Here is a 13,400-nt window from a genome sequence, read left to right as displayed (position 1 = left end):
AAGTGGCCGTGCTATAATAAAATACCAGTCTGGGACTATTTAGAGTTCAGTTGTTGGATACAGATCTGATCTGTGCTTTGATGGTAGCTGGTTGTTCTCTGTAAAATTTGTGGCGAATTCAAAGCGTAATCCCATTATTATTTCTTGGATCCAATTTCTACTTTGCAATGAGGTTGGACTAGATGACCCTTGGGGGTCGCTCTCAACTCTACAATTCTATGTGGCCATTTGTTTAGCCTGCCTTCGTTTATTTTATTGTGTTCTGCTTTTATTACGTATTTTATTACGCTATCGCGTTTCTACTGTTAGTCGCCTTGAGCCTGTTTGTGGAAAGGCGGGAAATACATTTAAACACAACACAACACGGGGAAAACCTTACACCGTCTCCCACGATTTGCCTAGCTACCTTTCAATTCCAAACAAAAAAGTCAATTGCCGCGGAAATCCAAATGATAGGCTCCTCTAATTTCCGGTGCTGCTTCTTATATCTGCGAGGCAACCATATGACGTCACGACGTTCCGAAACACGAATCCACTCTACTAATTCCTTTCTCTATCGTCGTTTCCCGGCTCGTGATAGGACGCGCATGCGCGCTAGCGGTCGCTTTGGAGACGCGGGCCGCCGCCGAGGTGAGGTGTGGGGATGGCGAACCGCCGCTTGAACCCGGCCAGCCTCCTCCGGCGGCAGAGGAGCCGGCGCCGGCGCCGAAAAGCGGCTCTGCAGTCTCCGCCTGCTCCGCCGGAGAAGAAGGCCCGCGGGGGACCCGACGCCCTGCAGCGCTACGCCCGCGAGTTCGCCCGCGGCCTCCTCTCCGCGCGGCCATCGCAACCGCCGCCAGCGGACGAAGAAGCTTCTGCTGAGGGAGACATTCTGACGGCCGTCGAGGCCAAGGAAGGCAGAGCCTTTCTGCTCCTGCCTCAGGGACAGGTGAACGCGGAGAGGGCGTGGCTATGCAAATTCAGGACGCTCGCGGGTCCCCCTCCGCCGTTGGAGGCGTTACCAAATAAGGGAAGGGCGTGGCTTGGGAGTAGAAGGGGCATGGGCTAGCTGAGGTGCCGCTCAGGGAAAGGGCGTGGCCAGGAAACACAAGAGGCGTGGTTATGCAAATACAGAGAATGGACTCCAACTCATGGGTTCTCCATTGGGTTGAATAGCTGTAAGGTATAGGTCTGCAACTTACACGGAGTTTGCGCCTAAAGCCCAAATCACCTCTGATCGAAACCCATTTGGTTCCATGGTGGGTGGGATTGCCAGAGTCATTTGTCCTGGAACCCTGCCCCCATTCTGCTCTCTTTTAATCTTTTTATTAAAAAAATTCTGAATGTGCACATGTTAAATGTGCATAAGTTGCGGGCTTACTGTACAAGGAAGGATGTTCCTTTGTGGGGGTGCAGAAGGCGCAGGGGGAAGTGGGAAGGGCTGTCTTGCCTGCAGAAGGGCTCCTATCTCAAGCCTTGAAAAGTCATTGTGTAGAATAGATAATTTAGAGCTAGATGGACCAATGGACTAAGACATTATAAGTCAGCTTCATATTTCAGTCAGGCCTATATTCAGAACCATGCGGAATACTGTATAATCTAACTCTGATTTTAGCAGAAGGATTGTAGTTCAATGGTAGATTATCTGCTTTTCGCGCAGAAGGTCCTTGCTTCAGTCCCAGGTGGCATCTCCAGATAGGGCTGAGCGAGACTCCTTGCCAGAAACCTTGCAGAGCTTTGTCATTGCAGACAGTAATAATCTAGCTGGACCAATGGTCTGACTTGGTATAAGGCAGTTTCTAATGTTCCTAGAACATCCTCTGTGGCCCTTCAGCTGTTCCCATCAGCTGGCCAATGATGGAAGTCCAACAGTACTTGGAGGACCAGTATCCAGCAAATGATTATGATATAATTCACCCTGAGACCCCAGAGTGGGTTACACCATTAAAATGTAATATTAAAAACAGTCTAGGACAACTTCTCTGGGTAATGTTAAAAGGGGCAGCCAGCATTTACATATTAGTTTGCTTATTTACAGTAGTTATTTTCTACCTGTCAGGCGCTGACATTCACTGGCAAGTGTTCCCTGACGTGCCTGTATGGCTCTGTACGGGTGTTTGGGTTCAACATCGTTCCAGATCAGCCCCCGTATCACCTCTTCTCCCCCTACTCCCACTGTGCTCTCACCATTGAAGCAGTGGCTTATAAGGAGCCAGAAAAACCTGGGAAGGAAATGAAAGCAGAGGCAAAGTCCATCCTCCGAGCACACCTTGTGCCCCGAGGTAAGTTGGAATGGAGGGTGGGCCCTGAACTTGTTGTTCCTGTGAGATGGTGATCTTGGATGTTTGAAGAAGAATATGATGTGCTTTGTGCTCACACAGAGCGCTGCCTCTCAGGGATCAGATTGTTAAAAAAGGCTTTTGTGGACAGGCTGTCTAGTGTGTGCTGTCTAGTGTGTGATGCACATCCCTTGAAATTCTTTTGGAGTTTCTGTGTGCAGAATGGATATCTTTGATGGGCATGATTTTGACCTGTGGCCCTTTGCCACAGTCAGGTCATTTTGCTTTTCTTTGTTGCAGTCTGGTTAGGGGAAAAGGCTGGATACAAATAAATAAAATAATAAAAATTCACATCCAGCAGCTCTCCCTTTCAGCCTAACGCTGTTCACAGGGTGGTTTTGCTTGTTTCCTGAAATATTTTATATTGCTTTTTCACAAGCTGTGTTTAGTATTTTACACTAAAAGAAATGCAACATGTACACAAAAACCAGCCATTTATAAATCACGATAAATACACATTTAAGACAAAGCAGCCAGAAAATTTAAGTCCTCATTGAAAACATGCAGAATTTGCAGACTTCTCAAAAAAAACAAAAAACAAAACCCCCCCCCCAAAAAACCAAAACCAAAACCAGCTGTGTTTGTGCTTCTCTAACTTCTTCTGGAAGAAGGTTCCAAAGCTTGGGGCCTGTTGTCAATAAAAGCCCAACCCAGGCTGCTAATGTCCGAACCTGTTGAATAGTAGGAATAGAGAAAAAGATTGAGTAAGCCACAGTTGGGTAGCTGCCTTATTGTGAGAATAGCTCTGTGTGTATGCTTTGCTTCCCTGTGCTCTGTAGAAAAAGCTCATGTACAAATGTGAAGACTTCCAGGACGGAGGCAGGCTCCACTGGAAGCCCTGCAGAACCACTGCAGTTATTATGGTTTTCTGTCCTTATCACAATGGCCTTGAAGCATTATGAGGGTGAAGCAGGAGACTTACTGTCTCATTTGTGGTTTCATCCTTTGTCTTTCCAGATGCAAGATGCAAACTAATGAAAGACTTCATTCCTCAGTGTTCCATGATTTTGTTGGAGCGTCTGGATACTCCAGCGACTAGGTTCATTCACAGCTACTCAAATTTCTCCCACATATTCAAAGCAAAGGTGAGTTGAGTTTTCACAGAACTGATTCAGGATGGCCAGGATACACTGCAAGACCTGGCGTCATGTGTTTAGTCCCCATAAGCAGGGCCTCTACTTAATCTTCTTGAATTTGAGTAGAACCCTCTGTGTGATGGGAGATCCTGATAAAGCAAGATTATACAAGGGAAGGTCAAGGACTTGGTGGGGGTGTGATGCATGCGAGAACATGCCCCTCTTTACAGTTTGAGCATTCACATCTGAAGTCTGAAGACACCCGCCAATGAAAAATGCTGACTATGTGGCCTATATCAAATTTCTGTTTGGGTTAATTACATGGATTTCAATTGAGCTGCGTTGGTCCTGGGACTTGGGTATCCTTTTAGGCCTCTTGTGGGGATGAAGCTGCTCTGCTGGGCAATCAAGGCTTCTTTTGTGTTAACTATTTCCTGCATTTGGGGCCTTTTAACTTATCCTACACTTAGGCCTGAACTCCAATGGCTATATCTGCTTTTTGGGTGTTTGTCAGTTAGACAAATACTTGCTAGCTAAGGCCAATTTGCAATGAACATTAAGAGCCCTGCTGGATTCATCCAAAAGTCCATCTGATCCAGCATCCTGCTCTCCACAGGAGCCTCTCAGATGCCTCTGTGAAGCACACAAACTAGTTACGAAGCCAAATGCCCCTTGAACCTGCTATTCCCTAGCTGTTAGTATTCAGAGGGATGCTGTCTCTGAAGTTGGGGGTTCTTAATACCTGCTAATAGACATACAGTCCTTTTTTTATGGATGAAACCACTTTCAGACAAATGCCTTCTCATTCCTAGAGACCGAAGGCTCCCAGTTTCACTCCAGAGGATACAGTGCTCGCTTCTGTTGGTGCTGGGAAGCAAGACCCCAGGAATGGCCTGCTGATGTCGGAAAGCACGTTGTCAGCAGTTGAAGAGTTAGTCCAAGCGTGCCAGGGTGAGTAGCTTAAAGCTAACGTGAGCAAGGGTGAAGTGCAGCTGTAACCTAAATGGAGCAGTGCTTGTATCTGAAGACTTGTTAAATAAAAATGAAGCCAATGGGGCCCTCCTTTGACCACAGAGAAAGAACTGGGCCAAGCTGTATTCTCTGATTCTAAGCTTGGAGGGAGAATCTGTTTCTGCTTGGTCTTTTTTTTATTGAAAAAAGATGTTGGTCATGTTAACCTCCTGTGAGATTTCATGTAGCTGTGCCAGTTGTGTGTGTAAGTTCTTATTCTCGAATAATCATTTGAGATTGTAACTTCACTGGGGCAATTATGTTCAGATACTGTGTTTGTGTTTCAGATGAGGATGAAGGCTGCCCTATAGTCTTGGTTTGTGGCCCCAAAAGTGTTGGCAAGTCAACTTTTAACAGATACCTGATTAATATTTTGCTCAACAGGTGAGTTCTCTGGTGAAGGCTGCTATGGCTGTTTGCAATGAGAGAGCTTCTTTCTCCCAACTCCTTTCCTATTTTCCTTGGTCAGGGGTGGCGGGTGCTGTTTTATCTCCACCCCACCGTGGGCTGTCAGCTCTCTCATCCTTGTCTGGCTATCCTGCCTTTGTTCCTTTTGCCAAAGCAGTCTCTAGGCTTCCAGTTTTGAAGGCCTAGCACTTATAAGCATGTATCTCTTAGATTTTGCAATGCTTAATACCAGCTTCTGGAAACCACAGGAGGGGAGAGTATCCTCCCTTGGTCCTGCATTCTGGTTTGCCACAGGCATCTGGCTGGCCACAGTGAGAGAAGGATGCAGGATTAGATGGGCCATTCTGTTCCAGTTCAGCTCTTCTTATAACCATCCTGGTTGCTGACAAGAGCAGGTGGGTGGGGGGCTGCTGATCAGAATATTCAAATTTTTGCTTTAGCTTCAGGTTGAGTTTTCCAGTGATGGCAGTCAAAGGCATTCTGTTAACATTTATATCATTTTCCTTTTCTTAATTGTAGCCTTCCCTGCATTGAATTCTTGGACTGTGATCTGGGGCAGCCAGAGTTCACGCCTCCTGGGTGCGTTTCCCTAATTAACGTAACAGAGCCGCTTCTGGGTATGTGCTTTGGAGGCATTTTCAGAGTGTTGTGAAATGTCTGGACGCCTCTTCTGAGTGGCTTTATTTGTTTTATTTATTTAACAATAAATGGCTCTAAGAAAACCTCTAAGCGGCTTACAGAAATAGAAAACAAAATATTAAAGTTATCATTGAAGACAGGTGTTGTAAATTATACCAGTGATAATTAAAATCAACAGTAGCTAAAAGTAAATAAAATGCATGTCAACCTACTATGTACCTGAGTAGGCTGGCCTAAACAAAAAAAATTTTAGCAGGTGCCAAAAAGAGTGCAGTGAAGGGCTATAGGTAGGGGGTTCCAGAGTGTAGGTGCTGCCAGAAGATCAGTTTCTTACAAGTGCAGAATGAGCATTATTTGGCACTTGTAACAGTGTCAGATCTGCAGGTTGAAGTGGCCGACTGGGCATATATGTGGGGTAAACTGATCCTGCAAGTAAACTGGTCCCAACCTTCAGGACTTTGTAATTGTAATAATAATTCCTTGAATTTGGCCCTGGAGCAGATTGACAACCAAGGCAGATCTCTGATTTGTTACGTGCTGTTTTATGCTGACAGGGTCTCACTCCCATCAGAAACCATGCTGCAGCATTCTGTGCTAACAGCAGTTTTTGGATCAAGCACAAAGAAAGCCCCACACAGAATTTACTTCCTAGTGTGAGTGGAGCTCTTCTTGGAGCACCAGCCTTTCCAAAGGGATCAAAACCAAACTGGAGCAATGACCTGCTTTCCCGTTAGAGGTTGAGTCTAGGGAGAAAGGTCAATTACATTCTGCACCCCCACCACCCCGTTGGGTGGATAAAGTGCTGTTGCAGCTCTTTTGAATATGTGCAGTTCTGTCAATTTCTTATCCCCTTTTAGGTCCACCGTTCACTCACCAGCGTACACCGCGCAAAATGGTTTACTTCGGGGCAACCAGTTGTGAGCAGGACACTGAAAGATACATTGACACGCTGAAATACGTGTTCAGTGCCTACGAGAGAGATGTTCCTCTGGTCATCAACACCATGGGATGGGTGAAAGGTAAGGCTATGGGGAGCTTGTGACTTTTTCTGCCATGGGGTCAACTGGGTGCAAGTTTGAGATCCTATGTTGGCCCAAGGCGAGGAAGGTGGGGATGTGGGGACTGTCATTGAGACCCATCTCTCAAACTCTTTCTTACCTGGCCTTTCTTACCTATATCTCTTGCTTATTCTGCTTCTAGAACCCTAAGCTGTGCAGGGTAGCCAATGTTATTGCTATTCAGAGTAGACCCATTGAAATTAGCGGACATGGCTAACTTTGACCCATTAATTTCAATGCGTCTACTCTGCACAGATCCCTTGACTCTGTGTGCCTCCCAAACCCCCAGCTTCTGGCTCTGGGGACTTAACCAGATTTGGAACATGGCTGCAGAGGCAGCACTGGCAACCCAGTAAGGCTAGAACCATGCTTGAAGGGAAGCTGGCATCTGCCCTTCCGTAAAGACCTCAGCAAAGTGCTCAGCGGGGGGTGGGGAAGCAAAGTCTTCAGTTGCTTTAATACAATATCGACTCTCTTCTGGAATCTATGCTCAGTTTGGTATTTCTGTTTTTGTTTGCAAAGTCAGCATTTTCTGTGCTTGCTTGGAATTGCAGTACTGAAACTGGCAGAGAGGGAATATGAGGTTGGCTCTGGCCAAGTATATTCATGTAATTCTGGTTCTAAGCTTCAGATTTCATTAGAACGTTAGATATCTTTCAAAGGTGAGGAATGGCAGGTGGAAGACACAAGGTACTGAAAGTTAGGAAGAAGGAGCTATGCAGGGAACTCATGCCTTGAGCTATGAGAGTGCAGGATGTGTGTGCATTCCTTTAAGAAGGACCCAAGTTTCTCTCTTTTAATGGCCCTAAAAATTGTGAACATGGAGGCAAAGCCTGCTGGAATTGCAGAAGTGTTTGAATCAGGTGGACTTGGGTGCCCTGCAAAACCTTTTTCTCTTTCTCCCTCTGGCTCAGCAGCTACAGAGGCCTGAAATGATGTGCTCTCGCTTGATGCAGCAGCTTCACTTTGCACCCTATAACATGTGTTCCATCTTTTTTGTTGAATTCCCACATTCCTGCACTGTTCAGACATGCTCTTGTTTTGTCTCCTGGTTCAAAGGTGCCGGATTGCTCCTTTTGATTGACATAATTCGGCTGCTGGCACCTAGTCACATCGTTCAGATCAGTGTGGAAGACTTCAGGGACATGCCTCAGCTATCCCCAGAGTATATCCATTGCACTGCTGGCCTGCACACAAGAGGCAAAGCACTCCTCCGGCGCAAGAGCCTGAATGGGATGGAGGACTCAGGGCAGCAGGGCTTGGCCCAAGCAGGCTTCCACCCTCCACATCCTGGCCATCAATTGCTGTGTGTCCAGCCAGAGTTCCCAGGAGCAGGGAATGCTGGCACTGGGTAAGTGCCACGCAATGGCATGTGGGGACAGGGGTGGGTGGGGTGGAGATCAGGACAGGGTAAGGTGATACCTTAAGGCCTTTCCATGACTAGCTAGCCTCACTTCGCTGGCGCCTCTGCTTGCCTTTGGGAGTCCTTGACCCACTCTTTCTGCATCCCTTCCTGTCTGTCTTGTAATGTATATTACAAGCAGGTCACTAGCAAACTGTTGGCTAATAGTGTACTTGCAATAACAGCAAAAGAGTATTGTGGCATTTTAAATACTGTGTGTGTGTGTGTGTGTGTGTGTGTGTGTGACGCTAACGGGGGGCCTCTGCCTCCCTTCTTGCTCTGCTTGTCAGCCCCCACCATATTAACTTCCTAGAGCTTCCCCTTCCCATCCCATGCACCTACTAAACCCACCTTTCACCTTCCCAACTCCATTTCTGTGGCCACTTCTCTTTTCTGTTCTGCAGCCTCCTTTGCGCTGTTGTTCTCACCTTCAGTCCCATGTCCCTCTCCTCTTTCCCCCTTGTAAGGCTGGCCAGAGAGTGTGCTTCCCAACCAGTCTCTGATCTATTTCTCATTTTGCTCCTCTAGACGCACCCACAGCAGTGTCCTACGAGACATGGCAATCTTGGCATACTTGGGCCAGCTGCAGCCCCCAGATGTGGAATCTGTGTTTCCTTTACACAGCCTGATACCCTATCAGGTAAAAATGTGCCTACGCAGCAGAGCTTTGTGTTAGTATTGTCATTACAGAGGCTTTGTGTAAGCAGCCAAGATGCAGTTACCACTTGGGAATTGTTACCCTAAAGACCTTCAGAGGATTCTCTCTGTCCTGCTCTTTCAGCCCAGGCTGCTTTCAGTCCATCCAGCCTGGCATTGTTTTCTCTGGCAGGCAGCAGCTCTCCAAGGTCTCAAGCAGAAGCATTTCCCCAGCCTGGCTTCCTGACACCCTTTTGAACTTTGAAGATGTGGAGTATCTTGCATGTGCTGAGTATATACTTTGTCGCAGAGCTCTGCCCCCTCCTCCCTCAAGTATTCCCAGTAGATTGTCCCCAGGATTTGGCATCCAGAGGTATTCTTCTGTAAAAATAAACAGGAATTCCATTTCTGGCTGGTGATGGCAAGCGGTCATTAGCAGATGTAGCCCACATTAATTTGTATAACTGAAACAAAGCAAATTGCTGGTTGAGTTTACGCTCTTGTTTCTTGTTTCCCAGGTACCTTTCAATGCCGTCGCCCTCAGAGTCATACACACAGACGTTGCTCCTGCCCACATCTTGTATTCTGTCAATGCCAGCTGGGTTGGCCTCTGCCAAGTGCCAGATCAGGTGCCGTGTAACGCAGACGGACCGGTCTTGTTGACGCACACCCCCATCTGCAACTGCCTGGGCTTTGGTAAGTGTATTGACATTCGTAGCACCCCTCTCTTCCTGTTTTTTAAATCCTTAGTCTTTTGTAAAATGAAAACAGTCCATGATAGTGGGAGTGCTTACCCTTTCCACTGGGAACTGTTCAGAATCAAAAGGGGCAGCAATGCACAGACTTCGGTTGACCTTGGTAGATAGCCAAAATGTATACTTCCCACCCAGCTTCCCCTTCCCCTTGAGAGGGAGGACCTTGTCTAGCCAGGGCAGGTGATGCAGGACTACACAGACAAATCCCCTTCCCTTTTGCTTGTAAGAAGCAGCGTCCCCTCTTGCTAAGCTCTGTGGGTTGGCTACCACTATCTGGCTCATGTGCTCTGCCCCCAAAGTGCTCCAAATATTTATTCCAGTGAAATTATATCTTGACCTTTCTGAGCGCAATTTGCACTATTTGGATTAAAAAATATATATTAAAGTATGTAATTAAAATAAACACCAGTTAAAAAAAAGAAAAGAAAAACCAAAGCAGCAGCAGATAAATATGAACTAAAATATTGTGATTAAAAACCAAGTAATGATTTATCTTTAGCCCAAAGGAGGTGTCTAGATAGTTGCAGAATGTTGCTAAAATGTCCAGAGGTAACCTTAGTTGTGCCAGCCTGCTAAGTGGTTCTGGAATACTCAAGGCTTGTTCTTCATATGCCCCTTTCTACAGGAATCGTTCGAGGGGTGGACACAGACAAGAAGCTGTACCACATTCTGACACCAGTAGCGCCACAGAACTTGCGATTTGTGAATTGCTTACTGATTGGAAGTATCCCTATTCCTAATTGCATCTTCCTGAACCAAGTAAGGACTCTTCCTTCTATTTATCCTGAACCCACTGCCAGCCAGAGCTATTGGAGAATCTGAGTTTTAATATTCAGAGGGAGAAAGCAATTTCTCGCCCTGCCCCCATTTCTTTCCACGGTTCACAAATTCTTACTGGGTAATGCTCACATTGCTCCTGGTGTCCTATTGGCCTTAAAACCTTAGAGTCTAATAGATATGTTTGGTGTTTTGTTTTTTAAACCCAATGAGTCTTTTGCTGGCATTTGCCACGTGTGTGTGTGTGTGTGTGTGTGTCAGACACAAGGTGTCCTATAACACTGTCTTTTCTTTGTCAGGTGGGGATTGAAGGGGAGATACCCTATGTCACGTCGGAGTATAACTATGACATTTCAGGTGCTGGGAAATTGAAATTGAAAAAGCATCTTAAGAGGAGAGAACATATGCAGCCATGAGCTCCAATCTAAATCCTCCTCTGCAGGAACTGATCAGCTCAAGAGACATGGCATGTTCTCAGGGGACTTTCCACAGGAGACCAGTTACAATTTTCACAGCTGAGAGTGTCATGCTGATCTGCTGTCATGTTTTATTCATTTGTGTGTTTTCTTTACATCCTGAAAAATTAAACTTTTGATATAAACTGCCTTTATGCCACATTCTTTGAGGTCCTTGGTGCAGGATTCACCAAACAGTGGCCCTTTTGAGTGTGGGTGAAATGATGCTTCTTTGCTGTTCCATCACTCTTGTTGTCATGTGCTGGCATGTGTTTCAGTTTTCAAGAGTCTGCAACAATTTGGTATTTACTGTTCCTCTCTTTTCTGTGAAATTTGGTTTAGGCTACCAAAGATGTGGTGGTGGTGAATATCTGGTTTCAAACAAGAAATAACCAGGCTGCAGTTGCTGCCTGCAGAGGGAGCTGTGTCGCTCTCGCAGTGCAGTGAGCTTGAATGTTCTGGGTGCAGCCTTAACAGCCTTTTACCAAGCAGCTCCGTGCTGAGAGGACTCTTGGCACAGGCCGTCTGGCTTCCTGAAGATGCTGTAGCTGCTGCTGCTGCTTTTGAGTCCCTTATTGTATTTGGAGAAGATTCAAGGGAGCCAAGCTATTTTCATTGAAACAATGCTTCGCCCAGGCCAGAGAACCTATTGATCCAAAGCTGCACTGCAGGAAAGGGATCTACTGCTGAGTCGGCTTGGTTTTTCTCAGGGTGTGTAACATCCTTTGTCTACCTGGGCTCCTTTGGTTGTTTTGGACTACAATTCCCATCAGCCCCAGCTAGCACAGCCATGCTGGCTAGAGCCATTGGGACTTGTAGTCCATCATAGTCTCTGTTTTTTCTCTTAAGATCTAGCGATTCGGTCTCATTTCCCTTCACATCCTTTGGGCCAGGGAACTATGCCTCACACAAGCTACTTTGATTTTAATCTAATGGTTTTAAGGAGCTAGCTGCTGACAAAATGTGGTTGAGATCACGTTGCTCAAGCTGCCTGATCGACTTATCTAAAGTCCTTTGGTTCTTGAACTTGCAGTTTTGAAATCCTAGATTTTGATCAAGAAGTTGGCCTTTGTGTGAACAGGTATCAGTGCACAGCTGGATTCAGTCATCTTAGTGTACAGTGGTACCTCAGGTTACAGACGCTTCAGGTTACAGATGCTTCAGGTTACGGACTCTGGTAACCCAGAAATATTACCTCAGGTTAAGAACTTTGCTTCAGGATGAGAACAGAAATCGCATGGTGGCAGTGCAGCGGCAGTGGGAGGCCCCATTAGCTAAAGTGGTACTTCAGGTTAAGAACAGTTTCAGGTTAAGAACAGACCTCCAGAACAAATTAAGTTCTTAACCTGAGGTACCACTGTATACCTTTTAGATAGGGATGAGGAACTTACAGTTTTTCAGATGTTGCATTAGCCAAGGGCCAATGATAATAGGATGCAGAGGACACAACAGCAGCAGCATTATTATTTATTAAATTTATGTTGTCATCCACTTTTGACTAGAGCATCTTCATTCCTCTGATAATATGGACTCTAATCTGTGAAAGCTTAGGCTACAATAAATCTGCTAGTCTTCAAAACAAATTCTCTGGAAAGCACTGATTCTGGATCCCATATTATGTGAAACAAAGAGTCTTGTTGAAGCTTAAGTACCAATAAATCTATTACAGTGTTAGAAACTGAGATATGAAAGCTAGGGGCTAAATGGCACCTTAAACCTAGGTTACAGGTGCAGCAATGGAATGTCTAGGCCCACTTTTTTTTATATAACAAGAATGCAAGGCTGAAAATGAATGAACTGCAGCTAAAATATTATATTCATTTTCCCCATGGTCTAGTCCTTCCCCTGCCCACCTCCCTAATATTCTTAAAAGGGTCTCTTCCCCAGTCTTCAGAGAGTAGCTAGAAGTGGAGAGGTAGAAAGAGCTCCTCCTTTCCTTCCGCTCTGCTGTTTTAATCTGAAATCTTAGGTACAATACTGCACCCAGAACTCAGAAACTACTTGCGCTAATGAAATTCCCTGTCGCAAAATGCGCCTAGAACAATGGTTTCTAGCACTGATCTTTGGTTTTGAGCACTGATCTATCATGGCTCAGTGTGTAGCATATGGGCAGGTGGGGGAATGGAAGGAAGTGAAGTCAGAGAGGAAAAAAATGTGAAACAAGTCAGTGATAAAAGCAAATTACATTGATGATGGGCATAAACGTCAGTTTCTGTTGAAAGTTTCTCATTCCCCCCCAGTGTTAAATTCACTTTTCCACATTTCTTCAGCAGTTTTTTTAAAATTATTTTTAAAGATCCTCATGAAAATTCATCAGCATTTTAGTGCAGATTTATTCTAGTAAATTCATTTTTGTTTGCAGTTTTGACTAAAGGCGCACTTTTGCAAGCTGTTTCCCTGATATCATTTGTGAATGTTCTTTTCACTAGTATATGCTTTTTTAAACACACATTTCCCTCTAAGATATATGCATTTTTGTTCATATTGTTTGGAAAACTGCAAACTGAAAAAATTGGAGAAGTGCAGCTTTCGTGGTGCAAATTAAGCAGTTTCTCATTAAAATGCAATTTTCCCTTCATCTCTGGTGACAGCAGAGAAACCCTGGTGATTGATATGCTAATTGACACATGTAGTGTAGTGATAAAAACAAAACCCTTTTGGGTTGTATCCAGCTAAATTCTAGTTGGAGTAAACCCATTGAAATCAACAGCCATAAGGTTAGCCATATTGATTAATTCCAGTAGGTCTACTTGGCAGTATGGCTCCAACCCTTCATCCTGATTTGGTTCACAAGTAGATAGCCTAGGACCTCTTGACGAATTGCACGCCAGCCGTTTTCTGCTGCTGTCTCCCATTTGAACTTCT

General features: G+C 45.4%; 1 protein-coding gene across 1 annotated transcript; it reads left to right on the top strand.

Moving 5' to 3' along the window:
* Positions 1-455: 455 nt before the first annotated feature.
* NOL9 (nucleolar protein 9) lies at positions 456-10,685 on the top strand. Its single transcript, XM_079986972.1, has 12 exons — positions 456-928; positions 2,039-2,261; positions 3,276-3,403; positions 4,207-4,345; positions 4,693-4,789; positions 5,333-5,430; positions 6,310-6,471; positions 7,570-7,861; positions 8,441-8,552; positions 9,067-9,244; positions 9,929-10,062; positions 10,380-10,685. The coding sequence occupies exons 1-12, from the start codon at positions 644-646 to the stop codon at positions 10,494-10,496; spliced, it is 1,965 nt and encodes a 654-aa protein (XP_079843098.1). The 5' UTR covers positions 456-643; the 3' UTR covers positions 10,497-10,685.
* Positions 10,686-13,400: the final 2,715 nt, after the last annotated feature.

This window comes from Podarcis cretensis, assembly GCF_951804945.1.
Source record: "Podarcis cretensis genome assembly, chromosome: 8".
NCBI lineage: Eukaryota > Metazoa > Chordata > Lepidosauria > Squamata > Lacertidae > Podarcis > Podarcis cretensis.
Note: the sequence above shows the minus strand (reverse complement) of the source record. Positions and strands in the feature narration are given on the sequence as shown.

Bases quoted from the DNA above. Each gene is read 5' to 3' on its own strand.
- NOL9 (XM_079986972.1), top strand. From the start codon at position 644: ATGGCGAACCGCCGCTTGAACCCGGCCAGCCTCCTCCGGCGGCAGAGG. The intron at 2,262-3,275 runs GTAAGTTGGAAT...TTGTCTTTCCAG, and splicing joins AGCACACCTTGTGCCCCGAG to ATGCAAGATGCAAACTAATG. The intron at 10,063-10,379 runs GTAAGGACTCTT...TTTCTTTGTCAG, and splicing joins ATTGCATCTTCCTGAACCAA to GTGGGGATTGAAGGGGAGAT.